Raw genomic sequence first — 22,257 nt, forward strand, 5'->3', positions numbered from 1 at the left:
AAATGGCATCTTCCTGGAAAGATCAACTTAAATCTCTCAAGCTGGTCTGGGGAGATGCAACAGAAGGAGTTTGAACTTCTGGAAGTGAAGGGTGAAGCTCAAAGCTCTCAGATTTCTGGATGGAGAGCCCGAAAGGAGTATAACCTGCTTAATAAAATATCAGACATAGTGCGTGTTGGGAGAAAGAACGCCTACTTCTTTCATTAACTTTAAAATAGTTATTAACAATTAATTTATTTTTAAACTTTTTTAAGTAGCTTCATTTTCTTCACCCTACTAAGTAAAATATCTTCTGGGAAAAAAGGAAACAAATGTAAACCTTCTGAACCCAACTGATCCATCATATCGTAATTTTGATATTTGAAAGAACGCAACTCCACTGAGCAGGGCGTTTTGTTCTTCTATGGTGGAAGACATAGAACGGAGGGCGGGTGAGTAGACAGCGAAAGCTACCAAAATCTCTTAGATTTAAGTGGGAGTTGTTCATGTAGCTACCGTCACGCTAGCCTTTGCTTTAAAACAAGTAAACGGATTGGGCGAGGGATGTGACAGTAGCCTATGAGAGAAGGGGCCAGAAAGCAAAAACAAAATCAAGAGAAAGGCAGGAGGCAGCTGCCCCACTGCCCCAGTACATCCAACAATTTTTAAAAACAATCTGGAAAAGTGTTTTTCTACGTGAAAATCACTGGTGTAGTCGATTCTTCTATGTTCGTCCGAGTAACGGCTAGCCTAGTACTTCTCGGACACTGTCATCTCGGTTTTTCTTCTAATCCTCTACCCTTCTGGAAAAGTGTTACTTTGTACCACTACATTAGTCAGAAACACACACCGCCTTGTACTTGCATAACTGTTAAAATGCTCTGCTTTCCTGCAAAATTAAAATAGCTGGGGACCAGGCACTTAAACCCGTAGAATCGAATAGACAGAAAGACCCTGCTTTACCGCCTTTGCGCAATCCGGGCTGTCTGGCCACGCCTGGGGCGGAAGAGGCGGGGAGAAAGAGAGAGAGAGCGAGAGAGACAGCACCGTGCGTCATGTACCAGCGCCGGAAGTTGGTCTCGACACCTAGACTAGCCGGGTTGTATTTGGAAACGCGGAGTGAGAAGTTTTTCCGTGCTGTGTAGGTAAGCGAATTGGTGGGTTGGGGTTTGTGGTGGATATTTGGGCCAAAACTGGAAAGACACTTGGGGTAAAAAGGTCCGGTATGGGGGTAGAGTTGAGAGTGGCTGGGGATACAGTCCATGCTATCGCTCTTTTCCCTATTTTCTTTTAGTTTAGATGTTTAGCCAACAGGAGTTATTTCATTGTTCTTCCCTCGGTGAGCCTGTTCCCCTGTTGAGGGATATAATTTTTTTGGGCTAACTTGTGCTAGAGTTGGGGAAAACAGAACTTGTGTTAAACGAGAACGCGAGCTTTACAGTCAGATCTGTATCCCTTTGAATTTTAGTAGCTGAGTGATCCTGCGGAAATTAACATAAATATCGGTTGCTTCATCTGTAAAATAAGAGTGATGTCTCCTAGGATTGTTATGAAGATTATAATGGCCTAACACGTATGAAGTAGTTATTATGTCCAGTTTGGGGTAAACGCCCAATACTTGTGTGTATGCGTTTCGTCCTTGAGACCTAACCCATAGGATTTGGGGAAAGGAACAGATTAGGAGTTGGGATCTTTTTAGCTTTTCCTGAGAAAAATGGGCCCGGATGGACTTGTGAGAAGCCCTTTTGAGATATTCAGTATTTGAGTCTGATTTCAGGGGCTAACAATGGACACCCAGAAGGACATTCAACCTCCAAAGCAGCAACCAATGATATATATCTGTGGAGGTAAGAGTAGCACTTACATAAAGTAAGAATATTTGAAATTGTTACATTTATTCTTTGCTTAAAGGAGTTACTGGTCTTCAGAGTTAAAAAGTAGAACACTTTAGCAACCATAAAAAAAAAAATCTCGTTGAGGTCTGTAGACCTGGGTTCGTCCTTGGTCTTCTGTTTACTAACAGAAAAAACCAAAGCTCGTTGAGATTTCATTCTGTCTCCTGGAAATGTGCATGGCCTACAACCTTTTTCTTTCCTATTTAATATATTTAATAAAAGCAGCAGACCCTTGAGATTGAGTATATTTTAGTGTTTTGGATTGCCTTAGGTGAAAAATATAGTTAAGATAATTTGTAATATTTTCCTCTTAGGCATTGAGTAAATTTTTTTTTTTTTTAATTCTAGAGTGTCACACAGAAAATGAAATAAAATCTAGGGATCCAATCAGATGCAGAGAATGTGGATACAGAATAATGTACAAGAAAAGGACTAAAAGATGTATCCTTTTAACTATGCTTTCTAAATATGAGGTAGGAGGAAATGAATAATACTGGGGTTGATAAAGATTAATTTCTGGTTAAAATGATAACTTCCTGGATTACAGTACTTAAAAAACAAAGATGATTAGCATTTTCATGGGCCAATGCATAGGCTCTAAATAATCTAAATAATACTAGTTGATTTTGGTTCTCACAAATTTATTTTTTAGGGATTCTGTTCAGTCAAGCTTGAGGATAGGGATACATTCTGAGAATTGTGTCCTTAAGCAATTTCATCATTCCTACAGAAACCTAGACCGTATATCCTACTATACATAGACATCTAGGCTATATGGTTGGTATAGCTTATTGCTGCTAGGCTACACACCTGTACAGCATGTTATTGTACTGAATAGACAATTGTAACACAATGTTTTTGTATATCTGAACATAGAAAAGGTACAGCAAAAATAGAGTGTAATCTTATGCGACCACTGTTTATATGTGCTCCATCTTTGACCAAAACGTCATTATGGGTGCATGACTACATTTATATAAGTGTTCATTCTTGAGCTTGAGTTTATGGACAAGCTAAAGTTCACAAGGAGAAATACAAATATTGTGTATACTACCTAATGGAAAAAGTTGTGCATACAAATTGTTCAAATACTGAGAGTAGGCCCAGCATGGTGGCTCACACCTATAATCCCAGCACTTTGGGAGGCTGCAGGAGTTCAAGACCAGCCTGGGCAACATAGTGTGACCCTATGTGGAATACTAAAATACAGAGTAAATTGTTATGATATAACTAACACATACTTTAATTCGACGGATCATCACCTTTAACATTAGTGTTTTTTTTGTTTTTTGTTTGTTTTTGAGACGGAGTCTCGCTCTGTCACCCAGGCTGGAGTGCAGTGGCGCGATCTCGGCTCACTGCAAGCTCTGCCTTCCGGGTTCACGCCGTTCTCCTGCCTCAGCCTCCTGAGTAGCTGGGACTACAGGCGCCCGCCACCATGCTGGGCTAATTTTTTGTATTTTTTAGTAAAGATGGAGTTTCACCATGTTAGCCAGGATGGTCTCGATCTCCTGACCTCGTGATCTGCCCGCCTCAGCCTCCCAAAGTACTGGGATTACAGGCGTGAGCCACTGTGCCTGGCCTGCTTTAGTGTTTTTTGATACATTTTATGGAAAAGGTGGTGATAAAAATTGAAAGTGTTTTTAGTTTATTTAAAAACCAGTTGTCATAGTAAATAGTGAATTCCATTCTTTTTTTGCATTTTAAGTTAAATAACAAACCAGCTTAGTGCAAAGAGAAAGTGACTTTGAAACCTTCAATCTTAATAATGTTTACGTACTGTTTTTGTCCTTACCTCAAATTAATACAGTGGTCGTTTTTGATGCTCGATGAAACCTGGGAATTCAGAGGAATGTCTTCACTTATACTTGGATTTGCTCTCTTCACATTTCTGATTGTTGTATAGCTTTCGATTTTGCTTACAGTAGTTTCCCCTTATGTTGGGGGGATACATTCCAAGGCCCCCAGTGAACTCCTGAAACCTCAAATAGTACCAAACCTTTATACACTGTTTTTTCTTTCTTTCTTTCTATCTATCTATCTATCTATCTATCTATCTATCTATCTATCTATCTATCTGTCTATCTATCTATCTATCCATCTATCCATCCCTATGATAAAGTATAATGTATAAATTAAGCATAGCAAGAGATTAATAATAATGTAATAGAACAATGATAACATACTGTAATAAAAGTTATGTGAATGTGGTTGGTCTCTCTTGCTTTCACAATATCTTCTTATACAGTACTCACCTATTTTAGAATGTGGTTGACTACAGGTAATTGAAACCACAGAAAGGGAAACTTTGGATGAGGGGGTCACTACTGTACTTAGGAATACAACTGTATACATATGATTTTATTTTTAAGACCATATTATATTTGGGTATCTACTAATATTTTGTATAAAGCAATTTTTTGTTCCATTACATGACTTTTTGTTTTATTGTATATGTAATCTGACACACAATAAAGGGTAAAGTTGCTTCCCCAAACCACACTTTTAATCAAAAGCTAGAATCATCTGCAGTCCTTGTTAAAAATGCAGGTTTCTAGAACCCTCTGAAGTTCTGATTAAATAAATTGCAAACCACTGTCCTGTGTCACTCACTGTGTTATTTGATATGAAGTATACCATTGTGCTTGGTGTCAATATGCATATGTCATCTTGAGTTCAGTTTTTCATTTATTGCTAGGTATAGGCCTTTCTGTATTTTCATGTAATGCTTGATTCTCTTTAAAATCTCAGAATAATGAAGGGAAACTTTGTTTTCTGTAAGGCAAAATCAACCCCAAGCAAAGTGAATGAAGCAGGCTATTAAGCCAAGTGCAGTTTCCCAGGTGTAATCACTTATTAAGGTCAACAGTTCTGCTTTTAGGATATAAAAAGAACAGGCAGTGACTTGGGAGGCTGAGGTGGGAGGATCACTTGAACCCAAGAGTTTGAAGCTGCAGTGAGCCATAATCATGCTGCTGCACTCCAGCCTGATGGACAGAGCAACACCCTGAGTCAAGGGCTGGGGAGGGGAGCATTGGTTTACACTGAATTATTGGATAAATGTTTAAGTCTTCAGCCTCGATCTTTGGGTTGTAGAATTAATGGTCACACCTGTATGCTATTCTGTTCAAAGATTCCATGGTTGTGGAATGTCATGTTGGCCAGCCTGATGCACATTTTAAAGATTCGATGTATTCCAACTTTATTAATAGCTATGTCTGTCTTTGACATTCAAAATATTGTCCATAATATTTTGTTTAAAAAAACCTGTATTTTTACTACCATCTTCATATTAAATTCTATAAATTTATTACATGCTATATGAAATACTTCCATGCTCAGATTTTTTTTTTTTTTTTTTTTTTTAAGACAGGGTCTCCCTCTGTTGTCCAGACTGGAGTGCAGTGGCATGATCATAGCTCACTACAGCCTCCATCTCCCAGGCTTACACAATCCTCTCACCTTAGCTTCCTGAATAGCTGCGATATAATTTTGGTATATTCCTTCTTGAACTTTTTAGATATGGGAGTCCAATACATGGTATTTCTTTATGACAGTTCCCTAAACAGATAAATCCCCAACTTACGGGATAATATAGTTATACTTCTCTTAATTCTTCTAATTTTAGACTAAGTCCTTTGCATATCAGTAGTTTAATTGAATATTGTTATCTGGTTAACTGGACAGAAGAACTTAATGCAAAAAGTATTACAGCTGGAACTCAGACTGCTTTCAGTCAGCCACTTACCTTTTTGTGCTCCCTTCATCTATAAACTAGAAGTAATTTTACCTCTTACCTACTTAGACAGTTTCAAGGAAAAAACTGATATAAAATTGCTTTTAAAACATTCTTTTCAATTAATTTCTAACTAATATGAAAATCAGTAAGCTTGAGCTTGATGTTAGCACATCACTTGGTACCCTATAAACTGCTTACTGACTGCACACACTGAAAAGCACATCCTTGTCCATGGGAAAAGCACTGAATGGAGATTTGTTCAAATCCAGCCCTGCCCCTCAATGGCTCGCCAATTCACTTTATTTCTTTTAACTTCAGCTTCATTATCAAAGTGGAGGAATTATGATTATAAGTAATCATAGGGAGTATAGAGATAACAGTGCTTTAAGACAGCTATCTTAAGAGATTGGAGTGAAAAATTCAAAAATGAAATCAGAAATGAAGCCAGGAGTGGCGGTTCACACCTGTAATCCCAGCACTTTGGGAGGCCAAGGTGGGAGGATCGCTTGAGCTCAGGAGTTCAAGAGCAGTTTGGCCAACATGGTGAAACCCTGTCTCTACTAAAAATACAGAAATTACCTGGGTGCGGTGGTACATGCCTGTAATTCCAGCTAATCAGGAGGCTGAGGCATGAAAATTGCTTGAACCCAGGAAGTGGAGGTTGCAGTGAGCCAAGATTGCACCACTGCACTCCAGCCTGGGCGACAAGTTGCCTCATAATGCATAATACACACATGTCCTCACCCTTCCTTAGAATAAGCTCTGTGTAATAAGTTTAGGTGGAGTGGTTATTTGAACAGAGGGATGAAGGATGAGAAAGAACATTACGGAGACAGGGAAAACACTCCATGTGAAAATCATGGGGTGGAAAGTGAGCTTAATCTTGTTCCCACTTCAGAATCAAGCCCATGTGACTCAAACTTCGTGACAGGAGGGATAATGGGAGGAGATGAGGTTGCAGAGGTGGGCAGAGGCCAGCTCACTTAGGGTGTTGTGATGCAAAGCCATTGGGACAGTAAGCAGGAGAGTGACCTGGTCTGATGTGAAGAATTACTAGGCTGTTGTGTGAGGATAGACTATATAGAACAGGTGGCAACAAAGAAACAACAGACCATCTGTAATAGTTAAAGTTAGTGGTAATGGTGGCTGGGCCAGGGCTGTAGTTGTGGAGGTGGTGAGAAGTATCTGGCTGTGGGTTACATTTTGAGATTGAGCCAATGGGACTTACTGATGGATTGGTTAGTAATTAAGAGCTCAGTAAACAATATGGGCTTTGGTGTAAGGCTTTGGGTCCAAATACGTGCACCACCCCTTGTTACCTGGCTAAGTGACCTTACCAGGCCTCACTTTATCTCCTTGTTTCTTGGATGATATCTTCTTTTATCTTTATGAAGACTAAAGTGATTTTTTTTAAATTTTTTATTTATTTTATAGAGCCAGCCTCTCACTATATTGCACAGGCTGGTCTAAACTCCTGGGCTCAAGCAATCTGCCCGCCTTGGCCTCCCAAAGTGCTGGGATTACAGACATGAGCCACCGTGTCCTGCCAAGCATTAGAATTCTTGCCACTAACAGTGCTTGGTAGCAGACTGCAGGTCTGTAATTTAAGTGCAAAAGGGAAAGAGAAATACATTTACAGAACTGCCAGGCAGTGTAAATGAACTTTGATCTTCATCATCTATTTTAACTAGTTTGAAATTATAAAACTGAAATAAATTTCCTGACAAGTAACCTCTATTGTTTCATTCATCCGATTTGTATTAGTATTTTGTCTTATTCACCTTTTCATCCCTGTGCTGAGTATGGTGCCTGACTCATAACCAGCACTCAGAAAATGTGGAATTCATGAAAAGGAAGAGGGAATCTTGTCTTTCATTTACTCTTTTGTTTAAAGAGGAAGAAGTAAGTAAATCTTGGTTGCAATGCACTCTGAAATTTTAATTACATTTTTTATAGTTAAGTAGGAGTAATCAATTTACTTAGCAGGGAATACAGCAGTCCAGGATAACAGAACAGTAACAGCGTTTTAAAAAAATATTTTATTTATGGGCCAGGTGTGGTGGCTCACGCCTGTAATCCCAGCACTTTGGGAGGCCGAGGCAGGCAGGTCACTTGAGGTCAGGAGTTCAAGACCAGCCTGGCCAACATGGTGAAACCCATCTCTACTAAAAATGCAAAAAAAATTAGCCGGGCGTGGTGGCGGGCGCCTGTAATCCTAGCTACTCAGGAGCCTGAGGCATGAGAATTGCTGGCACCCGGGAGGCAGAGGTTGCAGTGAGCCAAGATAACACCACTGCACTCCAGCCTGGGTGACAGAGCGAGACTCTGTCTCCAAAAAAATAAATACATAAATACAATAAAAACTTTAAAAAGTATATATATACTTATTTTGTAGAGGCAGGGGCTCACTGTGTTGCCCAGGCTGGTCTCGAACTCCTGGCCTCAAGCCATCCTCCCGCCCGGGCCTCCCAAAGTGCTAGGATTACAGGCGTGAGCCCCCGCGCTCGGCTGATACCAGCGTTTTAACTCTCTACAACAAATTGAAACTCAAACGAGAGGAAGTGGACCTCTCACACCAACTCATGCCCAAATGGTCCTCTGCCAGTTAAGGCGGGGAAGGTGAACCTGGGGCCGTGGGCAGATCTGCCGGACTGCGGGTCAGGGCGTGGCAGAGGCCCTAGTCCCCGCCCCGGCCGTCAGCCTGTCGCCTCTGGCTCTTGCGGCGCAGCCAGAGCCGGTGCGGCTGCCGCGACCTCCCCGAGGCGGGGCGCTGAGAAGCAGTGAGTGTCTGTGTGTACCTGCCGGCCGGGAATATAGGACTTGTCGCATCTCAGCCCTTCCCTCCCGGAGCGGGGGCGAGAGGTCGAGGCGGGGAGGCGAAGGGGCGGTGGGCCGCGAGGGAGAGGGAGCCATGGGGTGGACGTCCTTCAAGGCCGGGGAACACACGGGGCTTTCCAGGCCGCGGGGTACGGTGGCGGGTGTCGGGGCGCGGTGGCAACGCTGGAGTTCCCGGGTCCACCGGCGCAGTCAGCCCTGGTGACCCAAGCCAGGGGCTGGGGAGCAATCTGAGACCATTGCGGCTGGGCTGTGGGGCTCCCCAGTCCCGGCGGGTCCTGGCGCCGCTGTACATAGAAACCGTTGCCAAGGAGAGAGGATGCCGTTTCTTTTCGGTCTCCGACTGCAGGGGGCGGTCGGCCCTGTGGATGCAGGAAAGAGGGTGCCTCGGTGGGAGAGACCCAGCTTTTCGCGTTAGAAGACCCGAACAGTTTGAACTGGAGGTATTACTAAGCTGGCCACGAAATATGGGAGGTGGATGTGGATCAGGATGATGGAGAAATTAAATTCAGCTAGGACCGAAGGTTTTCCCAATTAGAGACAAAGACTTTGCAAACAGAGGTGGAAGAGTTGTAAAGTATTGTAGAACTTGTTTTTTGGAACTTGAGATGGACATTTAGTAGTCTTGAGAAGGTGTATCCTACAGAAAGAAAGAAAAAAAACCATGGTAGTTTTCAAAAAGGATTCTCAGAGAGACTTTGTCCAAAGGTAGTGAGTTCTCTCACTTGATTGTTCAGTTATAGATCCAACTCCTCGTTGTACTTCTTCTCCCCTTCTCACTACTGCACTTGATTAGTCAAAAAAAAAAAAAAAAAAAAAGCTTCTCAGAGAAATGTTAAAATGATGTTCAGAATGAAATTCATTTGATTAGGTAAGAGTTGGCTCTATCACTTCATGTGTTTTTAATCACATTTTATTGAAATCATAAAATCTCAGGGGTTGCGAAATACCTTCAATTCAAGGTAATCTATTTTAATCCCATTAGATGCTTACATCTCTCCCACCAAAGATCCCTCGCTCTTTGGAAAAATCCTCCAAAGGCAACCCATTCTATTCTGGGCAAAAATCCTCCAAAGGCAACCCATTCTATTCTGGGCAGCATCAACAATTTACGAGTTCTTCATCTTGCTTTCCGGTAACTTCTGCCCTTAAGGCTATCCTTGTCATGGGAGCCATTCATCAATAGGCCCTGCAGGTATGGTGTGAAAGCCGCAGCTAGATCTCATCCTGAAGCCTAAGAACTGTCATCTGTATCTTATACCTAAGTCAAAGCTGGCAGAAATTTGGAGAAGTGGACAGTGTCGTCCTTTTCTGCAGAGGTCTGATATATGACCAGACTCCCAGAGGGCTGAAAGAAATACTTCTATGAATTAGACCCATTGCTACTTCTTGTTTTTAAAATCATTGCCCAAGTACAGTGGGTTTTCTTTAACCTTTGACAGTGACCCACAATAAGAAGTATAGTTTACTTTGTAACCTCGTGCATTTATATACACACATAATTTCCATTTATATAGACATGAAGTAAAAGTTTTTATAAAGCAATATTTACTTTAATATTTTATGTCAGGTAGTCTATTTTTTTATTCTATTCCATTTCATTATAAAACAATGTTAATTGCAACTCACTAAATTTATGTGTTGCTACCTGCAGTTTGAAAATCACTGGTACAGTGGTTAAGTATGTGGGCTCTGTAGTTAGCCTATTGAGACTCGTATCCTTAGTTCCCTTGTCGACTTGCTCATTTGTAAAATAGGAGTAATTATTAATATCCTTTATGAGAGAGTTTTTGAAGATCAGGTGAGATAAGCTATGGCACATGGTAATTTAGCTCCATAAATGTTAACTGTTATTACTAATGTCACTTAAAACCTACCCAATACAGTAATTGAGGGATTAAATGAAGTAATATATGTAAAGTACTTAGAATGGTGCCTAGCACACATTAAGAAGTATATATTTGTTGCTATATTATTATCACTAGCATTAGCAGCAGTATCTTTAAAGTGATGTTCTCCAAGGCCTCCTTATTCCCAATTCAATTAAATTCAGCGAATGTTTCTGAAGGGGTATGGGCACTACTTATTATGTTAGCCCTGGAGCTGTGAGGATAAATAAAATTCTTTCACAATTTAGAAGGGAAGACAAACAAACATAATTCAAATTTGTGCTAAGAGAGAGGTATGTACAGGGCCCGGCACGGTGGCTTACACCTGTGATCCCAGCACTTTGGGAGGCCAAGGCAGGCAGATCACTTGAGGTCAGGAGTTCAAGACCAGCCTGGCCAACGTGGTGAAACTCCGTCTCTACTAAAAATACAAACATTAGTTGGGTGTGGTGGCCCATGCCTGTAATCCCAGCTACTCAAGAGGCTGAAACAGGAGAATCGCTTGAACCCAGGAGGAGGATGTGGCAGTAAGCCAAGATTGTGTCACTGCACTCCAGCCTGGGTGACAGAGCAAGACTCCAACTCAAAAAAAAAAAAAAAAAAAAATGAGAGGTATGTACAGAGTGCCCTTAGAACACAGTTCATTGTGTGGTAGGGAGAAGAAGTAGGCAGGGAGTGGGAAACAGGATTGTGTTAAGGCAAGTTACAGAAAGGATATTATTATTTATGTTTATGGTGAATCACAAAGAATGATTGGGATGTTAACAGACAGCTAAACTAGCAGAAGGTCATTCAAAATTAACATTAAAAAATCTTAAAAAGCAGTTTGGGCACCACAACCTTCTCTGTCATTGTATTCCAGCTTTGCTTAAGTGAAGATTAAGTGAGGTAATCCGTGTATGGCACACAGTAATTTAACTCCATAAATGTCAACTGTTGTTATCAGGGACAGAGAATTCAAAATTAGTTGACTTCCTCCGTGGAAAAAAAATGTCTACCTTCTTTTTCTACAGAGGTACCTAGAAGGGCTGGGCGTGATGGCTCACACCTGTAATCCCAGCACTTTGGGAGGCCAAAGCGGGAGGATCACTTGAGCCCAGGAGTTCGAGACCAGCCTGGGGAAAATGGCAAAACCCCATCTCTACAAAAAAATCTAAGAAAAATTAGCTGGGAGTGGTGGCACGTGCCTGCAGTCCCAGTTAGTCAGGAGTCTGAGGTGGGAGGATCACCGAGTCCAGAAGGTCAGGCTGCAGTGACCCACGATTGCACCACTGCATTTCAGCCTGGGTGACAGAGTGACACCATCTCAAAAACAAAAATAAAACACTCCACCTCCTTTTATACAGAAGTACCTGTGTGGCAGGCCAGGTCTCACTAACGCAGGCCTCCATAACAATGATTTCAGTACTGACTGAGTGGTTAAGTTAAATAGTAAAAGCCAGTGCCCTTATACAAAGGCTGGGATGTAAAAAAAGCCCACCAAGAGTTTTGCCTAGGCCTTTCCTGGGCCTTAAAGCATGACAAAATAGCAAAGGAATTTTTAACAGGACCCATTTAGGATTAAACAAGTTTTACTGTGGGTCTGAAGAAATTCCCCAGACCCACACAAACAAGTTTATGGGAGGTCTGAAGGAACTCCCCAAACCTCTGTGATTTAGCAGGAGACAAGATAAGGGTAATTGCCCCAGCACCTGGACCCATTTAAATTAAGTAAATTTACTGAGACCGCAGAGGAAGGTCTTCAGGACTCAGACTTTAGTTATAAATTAAAAGAAGTTAATCACTTATGTCTTTAGATGAATGCAGTCTTACACATGGGCATATGGCTTAGAAGGTATATAAGCTCTGGAAAACTTCGTAATTTTGAGTTGGTCTGGCAATAATTTCCAGGCCTTCTCCCTGTAACCAGTTGCAGAAGTAAATACTGTCTTCCTCCTCAGTTCATCTGCATCTCGTTATTGGGCCACAAAATTAGCAGGCCAACCCTCAGTTTGGTTCAGGAACACCTAGGCGGGACAGGCGCAATGGCTCATGCCCGTAATCCCAGCACTCTGGGAGGCTGAAGCAGGAGGATTTCTTGAGGCCAGAAGTTAGAGACCAGCCTGGGCAACATAGGGAGACCCTGTCTCTACAAAAAATTTTTAAAAATTCAAAAAAATACAAAGTACCTACATGGTTACCACTATCCAAATTGAGTGTTATTTATACATTAGATTAATAACTTTTAAATATTGTATTTCAGCTATGACCACCAAAGATTATCCATCATTTTGGGGCTTTGGAACAACAAAAACATTTAAAATTCCCATTGAACATCTGGATTTCAAATACATTGAAAAATGTTCAGATGTTAAACATCTGGAAAAAATTCTTTGTGTGCTCAGGTAAGCATTTTAAAATCATTACATGTTTTAGTATGACAGTTTTAATTATCTTGTTGTTACCTTCTGAAGGTAAAAGCTACATTAGAAATATTGAAGAAAATTCTCAAATATTGAGATTGTTGTTTTTGCCCATGCATGGTAGGTCCCAAAATAGTGGTTTTGATCCTATGGTTAGTTTGGAGAGTTCCACCTAGGTCTACTGCCAGCATGAGACTTAGGCTAATTAATATCCAGGAGGGCATTTTTCTTGCCTTCTCTGCATTTTCTAGGAGAAGGTAAAGTAGCTGTGAAAGCAGCCATTAGGGTGGGGTGTGATGGCTCATGCCTGCAACCCCAGCACTTTGGGAGGCTGAAGCAGGTGGATCATTTGAGCTCGGGAGTTCAAGACCAGCCTGAGCAACAGGGTGAAATCCTGTCTCTACAAAAAATACAAAAATTATCTTGGCCTGTAGTCCCAGCTACTCAGAAGGCTGAGGTGGGAGGATTGCTTGGGCCTTGGAGGCTATAGTGATCCCTGGTTGTGCCACTGCACTCCAGCCTGGGTGACAGAGTCTCAAAAAATAAAAAAAATAAATAAAATAAAATAAAAAAAGCTATTAGGATTACCGGTAAGCTTATCTCACCAGCCTAGTCTGGTGGCGCTTTCCCACTTCATATCACCTGACAACAAGGGAGGGTGACCCACCGCACACTGATCACATGGAGGGTGGTGGGGAGGCCTGAAGGTAATATCAGAAGGCAGGGAATTAGGACCTTTTCAGGGTAGAGCCCCATCCTAGTGACTGTCCAACTGAATATACATCAAATGTGGTTGTTTAAAATGCACATTTGAGGGCTCTATTCCCAGCGATTCTGCTTCAAAAAATCTGGGGTAGGGCCAGGGAACATGTGTTTTTAACAATGGAGCTGGCTGATTGATGTGCAGGTGTTCAAGGAACCCACTTCAAGAAACACTGTCCTGAGGAGTACCAACCTGTGACACCTCTTTTGGATTTCTTTTCTTTTTTCTTTTCTTTTCTCTCTCCTTCCTTCCTTCCTTCCTTCCTTCCTTCCTTCCTTCCTTCCTTCCTTCCTTCCTTCCTTCCTTCCTTTTTTCCTTCCTTCCTTCCTTCCTTTTTTGTTTTTTAAGACTGGATCTCACTATGTTGTCCAGGCTGATATCAAACTCCTGGACTTGAGCAATCCTCCTGCTTTGGCCTCCCAAAGTGCTGGGGCCTTGGGTCTCTGGAGCTATTTTCATTTGGATACCAGAGTTCTATTGCAGAAGACACTTGTGGAGCATGAACTACTTTCCAGGACATCTAGAATTCCTATTACCCTGTGGTGGTTCTTTATTTCCTCTATCCCTATTCCTTATCACTGGGTTCTTTCCTTTTTCTCTTTCATCACCTTTAGCTTCCTGTCTTCCCTGTTGGTCCGCAGCCAGATGCTGATGTAATAACATCATCATTTTTAAAATGGAAAGTGAAAAATCAATAATATCAATTGTTTTCCCTTTTTTAGCAGAATATTAGCATGTATACTTGGTCAAGGATGGATAAATAAAAATGAAAAGTTTATTGGATGAAACAGTTGGAAAGCTACAGTTATAATAATGTTGATTCCAAGAAATTTTATGAATAGCCTAATTCAGTGATAATATATTGAACTTGGAATTGTTTTTTAAAATTTAATTTGGAAATGAAATTTATTTATATTTTTCTAGAAATGTAAGAGCGAACAGACCTAAAAAAGAATGGGAAAAGACTGATTTTCCTTAAAATAAAAGGAACAGATGTCTCCATTTAACTCTCTAAGGAAGGAATTCTGTTCCTTGAGTGGTTGAATTTCAGGGTGTTTTGTTTAAGCTGTTTATCTGCCATTTTCTTCCTACCTCTTTGAAATAAAAAAATTTATGAACAAAAACTCCTCGTTGAAAAGGAAGTCCAAATTCTCTTTCTGCCAATCTCTAATATTGAATTTATGAGTTTAATATCATGTACAAAATGAACATATGAACACATATATGTTGAAGAGAAAATATTATTCTGTTTTTGTTAGATTAAAATTTTGTTTATTTGGTTGATATTAAACTGAAATTTATATGACACATGAGATTTGAAACTTAGAAAAAGTAAATGATAAAATTTTTTTTTATTTTTATTTTTTGAGATGCAGTCTCACTCTGTCACCCAGGCTGGAGTGTAGTGGCGCGATCTCGGTTCACTGCAACCTCTGCCTCCCAGGTTCAAGTGATTCTGCTGCCTTAGCCTCCTGCATAGCTGGGATTACAGGTGCCTGCCACCACGCCCGGCTAATTTTTGTACTTTTAGTAGAGAGTCCGTTTCGCCATGTTGGCCAGGCTGTTCTTGAACACCTGACCTCAAGTGATCCGCCTGCCTTGGCCTCCCAAAGTGCTGGGAATACAGGCCTGAGCCACAGTGCCCAACGTGATAAAAATTTAATATAGTTAACTATTCATTGATATGTTTATTGACTTCATCATAAGCTATATATTTAATTAAAAATCAAACTATGAGTCTGCAAACCAGATGCTATCAAGCAAATTACCATCCATGATCCATAATTCTTTTTATATTTTTAACTCAGACAAATATGTAAGATTAAGTTTTAATGTTTCAAATGTTTTCCAAAAAATTATCAGAAGCTCCCAGTTATAAAATAGTTGGATAATCCATTCACCCCAAATGAACTACCTGTCTGTGTGTGAGGTAGCAATCTTCTGTGACACTATAACCCTTAATTCATATGCATTCCCTCTTCACATAAAGAGTACAGACAACAAAAAGGGACAGATGAGTCTCATTATTCATTGACTCTTGGTGTTTTCATAGTGTGTTAAATGCCCGATTTCAATTTTACAGCAACAAAAAATACCAATATTTATTTTGAAAGGTAATTGTATATTCCAAGCAGCCGATATTAACAACTTCCATCATGACTCCAGGAATAATTCGCAGTTCTGAACTGTGTTTTAGAAAAACATTTCCAGCGGTCTGTGCAGGATTTTTTCCTATTCCATCATTGGTAATAATTGCACTTATTGCAGCAGGAACTTGAAATTCTTCTGTTGCAAACTATAAGACTGCTGTGAAAGGTGTACTTTCAGGAACAGAGTACTTTGTACGCCAGCTGTGGGTCAGACCTCAGAGTGATCTTAAAGGAAACCTTTGACATGGTGGTGCCGGGAGGAACCCAGAATCCACGCCAACTCCGCGGAGCAGCCCCACTTCCTCCACGGTGCCGGGGACCGCCCCGCCCCACTCACCCTTATCCAGTTTTTAAAATGTATGATGAAAATTGGTTTCTTTGGAGTTCCTTTTTTTCTTCTTTGTATCATTCCACAGATTACGGGTAAAAATGGAGCCTGTGCGGGTTGAGGAAAGAGACTGGGAAGCAGCCCTTGAGATCTCCACAGAACCTCAGGGCTCCATGGAACCCAGCCTGCAAACCGCTGGTCTCAATGATCCTAAATAAGGTGCTAACTCTAAAACGTATTTATTTCGTTTTAAGGTCTGGTGAGGAAGGATATTATCCTGAACTTACAGAATTTTGTGAAAAGCATCTTCAAGCCTTGGCCCCTGAAAGTAGAGCTTTGAGGAAAGATAAACCAGCAGCAACAGCAGCCAGTTTTACAGCTGAAGAATGGGAAAAAATTGATGGTGATATAAAGGTATGTAGTAATACCAACTTTGCATAGATATTGTTGAGACATTGTATATATGTTTACTTCACTTATCTGAAATCCTAGGCTTCTTGTTTGACCGTAAAGGTCTTTTAGTGTCAATTAGGCAGGATTGGTTGCTTTTTACACTCGGGAACACTGCGAATTCACGTGTGTGTACGTCCATACATGTGTGTATTTAAATTGACTGAATACTATTCTGTCCTATTAAAAAACCTATAATTTAATCATCTTCAATAAATAGTGCTGTATAAACATGTTTATTTGTAATTTTTTTTCTTTTTTTTTTTTTTGAGAAGGAGTCTTGCTTTGTTGCCCAGGCTGGAGTGCAGTGGCACGATCTTGGCTCACTGCAACCTCTGCCTCCCGGGTTCAAGTGATTCTCCTGCCTCAGCCTCCTGAGCAGCTGGGATTACAGGCGCATGCCGCCATGCCTGGCTAATTTTTGTATTTTTAGTAGAGATGGGGTTTCACCATGTTGGCCAGACTTCTCGAACTCCTGACCTCAGGTGATCCACCCACCTCAGCCACCCAAAGTGCTGGGATTACAGGTGTGAGCCACCATGCCTGGCCTATTTGTAATTTTTTTGCACCTCCCTAATTATTTCCTCAAGATAAATTATTAGAATTCAAATTGCCTGGTCAGGTGTGGTTGCTCACACCACCTGTAATCCCAGCACTTTGGGAGGCTGAGGCAGAAGGATCACTTCAGGCCAGGAGTTTGAGACCAGCCTGGGCAACATAGTTAGAGCTGTCTCTACAAAAATATAAAAATTAGCTGGACATGGTGGCATGTGCCTGTAGTCCCAGCCATTCAGGAGGCTGAGACAGGAGGATCACCTTATGCTGAGAGACTGAGGCTGCTGTGAGCTATGATGGTGTCATTGCATGGGTGACAGAGTGAGACCCTGTCTAAAAACAAAAAGCAAGAGAAAGAGAAAAAGAATTTAAATTGTTTGATCAAAGGATTTGAATGTTTTTAAGCCTTTTCAAACATATGTTCTCAGAAAAGTTGTTCCTTCATACACCACCCCCAACAGTGTATAAGAATGCCCAAGCCAGGTGCAGTGGTGTGTGCCTATAGTCCCAGTTGCTCAGGGAGGATTGCTTGAACCCAAGAGTTTGAGGCTAGCCTAGACAATACAGAGAGACCCGGTTTCTTTACTTAAAAAAAAAATGCCCATTTTTAGGTACTCTTTGCTGGATACTGTAATCATTTTTAGTCAATTAAATAGTTGAAAAAATGGTAGTACCATAGTCCCTTCTTGTCTTTGGGGCATACTTTCCAAGACCCCCAGTAGATGCCTACAACTGCAGATAGTACTGAAGCCTAAATATACCATGTTTTTTCCTCTATATGCATATCTATGATAAAGTTTAACTTATAAATTAGGCACAGTAAGAGATTAACAGTAAAAAACAGAACAATTATAACAGCATACTGTTGTAAGAGTTATGTGAATATGAGCTCTCTTTCTCTCAAAATATCTTACTGTATTGTACTCACCTATTTTTGGATGGCAGTTGACTGTGGGTAACTGAAACCACAGAAAGCAAAATTACACATAAGGGGAGGACTATTGTAGTATATTTTTTGATTGCTAGTAAAGTTATTTTTCATGGATCTGTCACTTAAATTTCTTCTTAAATATTTACAGATTTCTTTTAATCAGCTTTATTGAGGTAAAATTTACATTCCATACAAATTACCAACTTTATAGTGTACATTTCACTGAGTTTCGACAAATGTATATGATACAGAACATTTCCATCACCACTAAAAGTTTTCTCTTGCCCATTTGCAGTCAGTGCAGACCCCACTGCCTGGCCTTTGGCAACCACTGAACTGTCAGCATAGTTTTGCCTTTTCTAGACTTGCATATAAATGTAATCATATAGTATGTTGTTCCTGTGTGTCTTCTTTCACTTATATAATGCTTTTGAGATTCATCTATGTTGTTGCATGTGTCCATAGTTCGCTCCTCTGAGTTGCTGAGTAGTATGGAATTGTATGACTATCCCACAGTTTGTTTACCCACTTACCTTTGATAAGACCCCCAGTGGATGCCTAAAACCTAGATAATACGGAGCCCTAAATATACTGTTTCAACTGCCAAAATGTTTTCCAAAGTGGCTGTACCATTGTGCAATCCTGACAGCAATATATAAAATTTCCACCTGCTTTATATCCTGGTCAGCACATAGTATTGTCCTTTTTGTTAGTTTTAGCCATACTACGAGGTATCTCATTGTGGTTTTAATTTGCGTATCTCTAATGATTAATGATATTGAGTATCTTTTCACGTAACTTCTATTGTGAAGTGTCTTTACATCCTTTGCCCGTTAAAAAAAAAATTGCCTTGTGTTCTTAGTGAGTTGCCAAATAATTATTCTTTATCAGATACATTGCTTTGTTGCCCAGGCTGGAGTGCAGTGGCACCATCATGGCTCACTGCAGCCTTGACCTCCCAGACTCAAGCGATGCTCCCACTTCAGCCTCCAGAGTAGCTGGGACCACAGGTGTGTACCACCACACCTGGCTATTTTTTTTTTTAATTGTTTGTAGAGACAGGGCTTCACTATGTCGTCCAGGCTAGTCTTGAACTCCTGGGCTGCCTCGGCCCCTCAAAGTGCTGGGATTACAGCATGAGCCACCATGCCCACCCATCTTTTCTTTTTCTTTTTTTTTTTTTTGAGACAGAGCTTTGCTTTTGTTGCCCAGGCTGGAGTGCAATGGCTCAGTCTCAGCTCATCGCAACCTCCACCTCCCAGGTTCAAGCAATTCTCCTGCCTCAGCCTTCTGAGTAGCTGGGATTACAGGCATGTGCCACCACGCCCAGCTAATTTTGTATTTTTAGTAGAGACGAGGTTTCTCCATGTTGGTCAGGCTAGTCTCGAACTCCCAACCTCAGGTGATCTGCCCGTCTCAGCCTCCCAAAGTGCGGGGATTACAGGTGTGAGCCACCATGCCCAGCCTCTTTTCATTTTTTTTTTTAACAGTATCTTGGAAGAGTAAAAGTTTTAAATTTTGATGAAATCTTTTTTTTATTGTTTGGGCTTTTATGTTTTATCTAAGAAATCTTTGTTTAATCCAGGACCTCTAATTTTTCTCCGAGGAAGTTTATAGTTTTAATTCTTATATCTAGGTATATAATCAGTTTTAATTTTTGTATTGGTGTTTGAAGAAAAAGTGTTCAAGCACTGTTTAATAAAATATTATCTTTAAATTTCTTGGTACCATTGTCAAAAATCAGTTGACCAAAGCTGGGTGTGGTGGCGCATGCCTGTAGTCCCAGTTTCTCTGGAGGCTGAGACAAGGGGATCACTTGAGCCCAGGAGTTTTAGGCTATCATGCACTATTACCAAGCCTGTGAATGGCTGCTTAACTCTAGGCTGGACAACACAGCAAGACCTCAACTATAAAAAATCTTTTTTAAAAAATCAACTGGGCTGAGCACAGTGGCTCACGCCTATAATCCAGCACTTTGGGAGGCTGAGGCGGGTGGATCACTTGAGTTCAGGAGTTCAAGACTAGCCTGGCCAACGTGGCAAAACCCCATCTTTACAAAATACCAAAAATTAGCTGAGCGTGGTGGTGTGTGTCTGTAGTCCCAGCTACTCAGGAGGCTGAGGCACAAGAATTGCTTGAACCCAGGAGGCAGAGGTTGCAGTGAGCTGAGATGGTGTCATTGAACTCCAGTCTGGATGACAGAGCAAGACTGTCTGAAAAAAAAAGAATCAATTGATCTTATGTGTGGGTCTATTTCTGACTCTCTCAATTCTGTTTCATTATTTTATTTCTTATATTTATTTATTTATTTTATACTCCTTGATGAGCAAGGCTACCCCCTAGGCAGTCTGCCCACAGTAGCCTGTTTCATTATTTTAAATGTCCATCTTTACTCCATTCCTTTCTTGTCTTGATTGCAATAGTTTTACGGTAACTCTTGAAATCTTACTGTAATAAGAGGCTGGAAAAAAAAAAAAGAGGCTGGAGGTAGTACAAGTCTTCCACCTTTGTTCTTTTTAAAAGTTGTTTTGGCTATTCTAGGTCTTTTGCTTATTACAAAATAACTTGCTTGTGTTTGAATTGGGATTGTGTTGAATTTATGGATCAATTTTGGAAGAACTGACATCTTAATATTGAGGTTTCAGATCCATGAACGTTGTATATTTCTTCATTCATTTGTCTTTAATTTTTTTTACAGCAATGTCTTATAGTTTTCAGTAAGTGGTTCTTGCGTATTTTTGCTAAACTTATTCCTAAGCATTATATGTAGCTCATGCTATTATAAATGTTAACATTTTTGTAATTTCAATTTTTTGCTCATCCTGTCATCTCAGTTATGAAAGTTTGTTTTTTTCATTATAGTGAAATACATATTACATAAAATTTATTATCTTAACCAGTTTTGAGTGTATACTTCAGTAGTGTTAAGCATATTCACATGGTTGTGCAACCATTCTTCAGAACTTTTTCATCCTGCAAAACAAACTCTGTACTCATTAAACAACAACTCCCCATTTTCCCCACTCCCCTGTCCCCTAGCAACCACCATTCTATTGCTGTTCCTATAAGTTTGACTACTTTAGATACCTAATTTTAATTTCAATTTTTAATTGTACAAGCTTATATTTATTTAATTGCCTTTTCATATTGACTTCATATCCTGCAATTTTGTTAAATTCATGGATTGATTCTAGGAATGTTTTTGTAGATTCATTGGATTTTCTACCTCCAGGATCATGCCATCTGTGAAAAATAAGAGATGTGCTTCTTTTCCAGTCTGCCATTTATTTATTTATTTATTTATTTTTATTATTTTTTTTTTTTACTTGCTTTATCGAACTGGCTAGAACCTCCAGTTTATTTATTTATTTATTTATTTATTTATTTTTTACTTGCTTTATCGAACTGGCTAGAACCTCCAGTTTAGTAGAAATGGTAAGAGCAGATCCTTGCCTATTTCCCAGTCTTATGGGGAAATCGTTCTGACTTTCACTGTGAAATATAATGTTAGCTTTAAATTTTATGTAGATGCCCTTTATCAAGTTGAAGTTTTCTTCTGTTCCTTGTTTGATGAGAATTTTTATCATGAATGGGTTTTGAATTTTGTGAAATGCTTTTTCTGCATTTATTGAGATGAACAGATGATTTTCTTTGTAGTCTGTTAATAAGGTAAATTATGTAGATTGTTTTCAAATATTATACCAACCTTACATTCCAGGATAAACTCTACTTGGTCATGATATATCTTTTACAAATATATTCCTGGATTTGATTTGCTAAAATTTTGTGAAGGATTTTTGTGTCTATGATCATGAGAGATATTGGCCAATAGTTTTATTTTCCTGTAATGTCACTGTCTGGTTTTGGTAGCAGGGTAATACTGGCCTCATAGGAGGAGTTGAGAAGTATTTTCTCCTCTTCTGTTTTCTAAAAAAGTTGGTATATGGTTGGTATTATTTCTCTCTTAAATGTTTTCAATTCACTGTTGACACTGTATAGGCCTGAGATTTTCTTTGTAGGAAAGATTTTAACTATGAATTCAATTTTTCAAATAGATACAAGGCTGTTCAGGTTATCTTTAGAGCTCTCTTTCTGTATGGCTTCCTCCTTTCTGATGTGTTTTCCCCCGAATCCTCACAGTCTTGGCCTCCCTAATGTCCAAACTTTGTCTGCTGAATTCAGCAAGACCACAGGGTTCTGTTTGGGTACTTTTCCTGTGCTGCAGCCTGGAAACTGCAGTGAGTTGGAGCAAATGTAGGGCTTACCTCATTTGTTCCCCCTTCTTTCAAGAATCACTGTCCTGTGCCACCTGTTGTCTAGCGTCTGAACACCATCACTCCG

At 40.1% G+C, this 22,257-nt stretch overlaps 2 protein-coding genes across 3 annotated transcripts in view; both read left to right on the top strand.

Moving 5' to 3' along the window:
- The first annotated feature begins 926 nt into the window (after window positions 1–926).
- On the top strand, window positions 927–4,469 carry POLR2K (RNA polymerase II, I and III subunit K). Of its 2 annotated transcripts, none has more exons than XM_058444570.1 (4): window positions 927–1,124; window positions 1,757–1,826; window positions 2,223–2,347; window positions 3,685–4,469. In XM_058444570.1, the coding sequence occupies exons 2-4, from the start codon at window positions 1,766–1,768 to the stop codon at window positions 3,778–3,780; spliced, it is 282 nt and encodes a 93-aa protein (XP_058300553.1). In that variant the 5' UTR covers window positions 927–1,124; window positions 1,757–1,765; the 3' UTR covers window positions 3,781–4,469. The 2 variants fall into 2 exon arrangements, with proteins under 2 accessions (XP_058300553.1, XP_032616012.1); XM_032760121.2 differs by having other exon boundaries at window positions 993–1,124; window positions 2,223–2,315.
- Window positions 4,470–8,809: 4,340 nt separating this feature from the next.
- The window catches only part of SPAG1 (sperm associated antigen 1), an 82,720-nt gene continuing 69,272 nt past the window's right edge, over window positions 8,810–22,257 (top strand). The window contains exons 1-3 of the mRNA XM_058444571.1: window positions 8,810–8,891; window positions 12,580–12,721; window positions 16,235–16,394. Coding sequence (XP_058300554.1) covers window positions 12,582–12,721; window positions 16,235–16,394 — 300 coding nt within the window. The 5' untranslated portion in view covers window positions 8,810–8,891; window positions 12,580–12,581. The remainder of the gene's footprint in view (window positions 8,892–12,579; window positions 12,722–16,234; window positions 16,395–22,257) is intronic.

Source organism: Hylobates moloch, unplaced genomic scaffold (assembly GCF_009828535.3).
Source record: "Hylobates moloch isolate HMO894 unplaced genomic scaffold, HMol_V3 SCAFFOLD_9, whole genome shotgun sequence".
Classification (NCBI taxonomy): Eukaryota; Metazoa; Chordata; class Mammalia; order Primates; family Hylobatidae; genus Hylobates; species Hylobates moloch.

Coding starts and splice junctions, on each gene's coding strand:
- POLR2K (XM_058444570.1), top strand. CDS start 1,766: ATGGACACCCAGAAGGACATTCAACCTCCAAAGCAGCAACCAATGATA. Junction 1,827..2,222: donor AATGATATATATCTGTGGAG/GTAAGAGTAGCA, acceptor TTTTAATTCTAG/AGTGTCACACAGAAAATGAA. Junction 2,348..3,684: donor CTATGCTTTCTAAATATGAG/GTAGGAGGAAAT, acceptor AAATTAATACAG/TGGTCGTTTTTGATGCTCGA.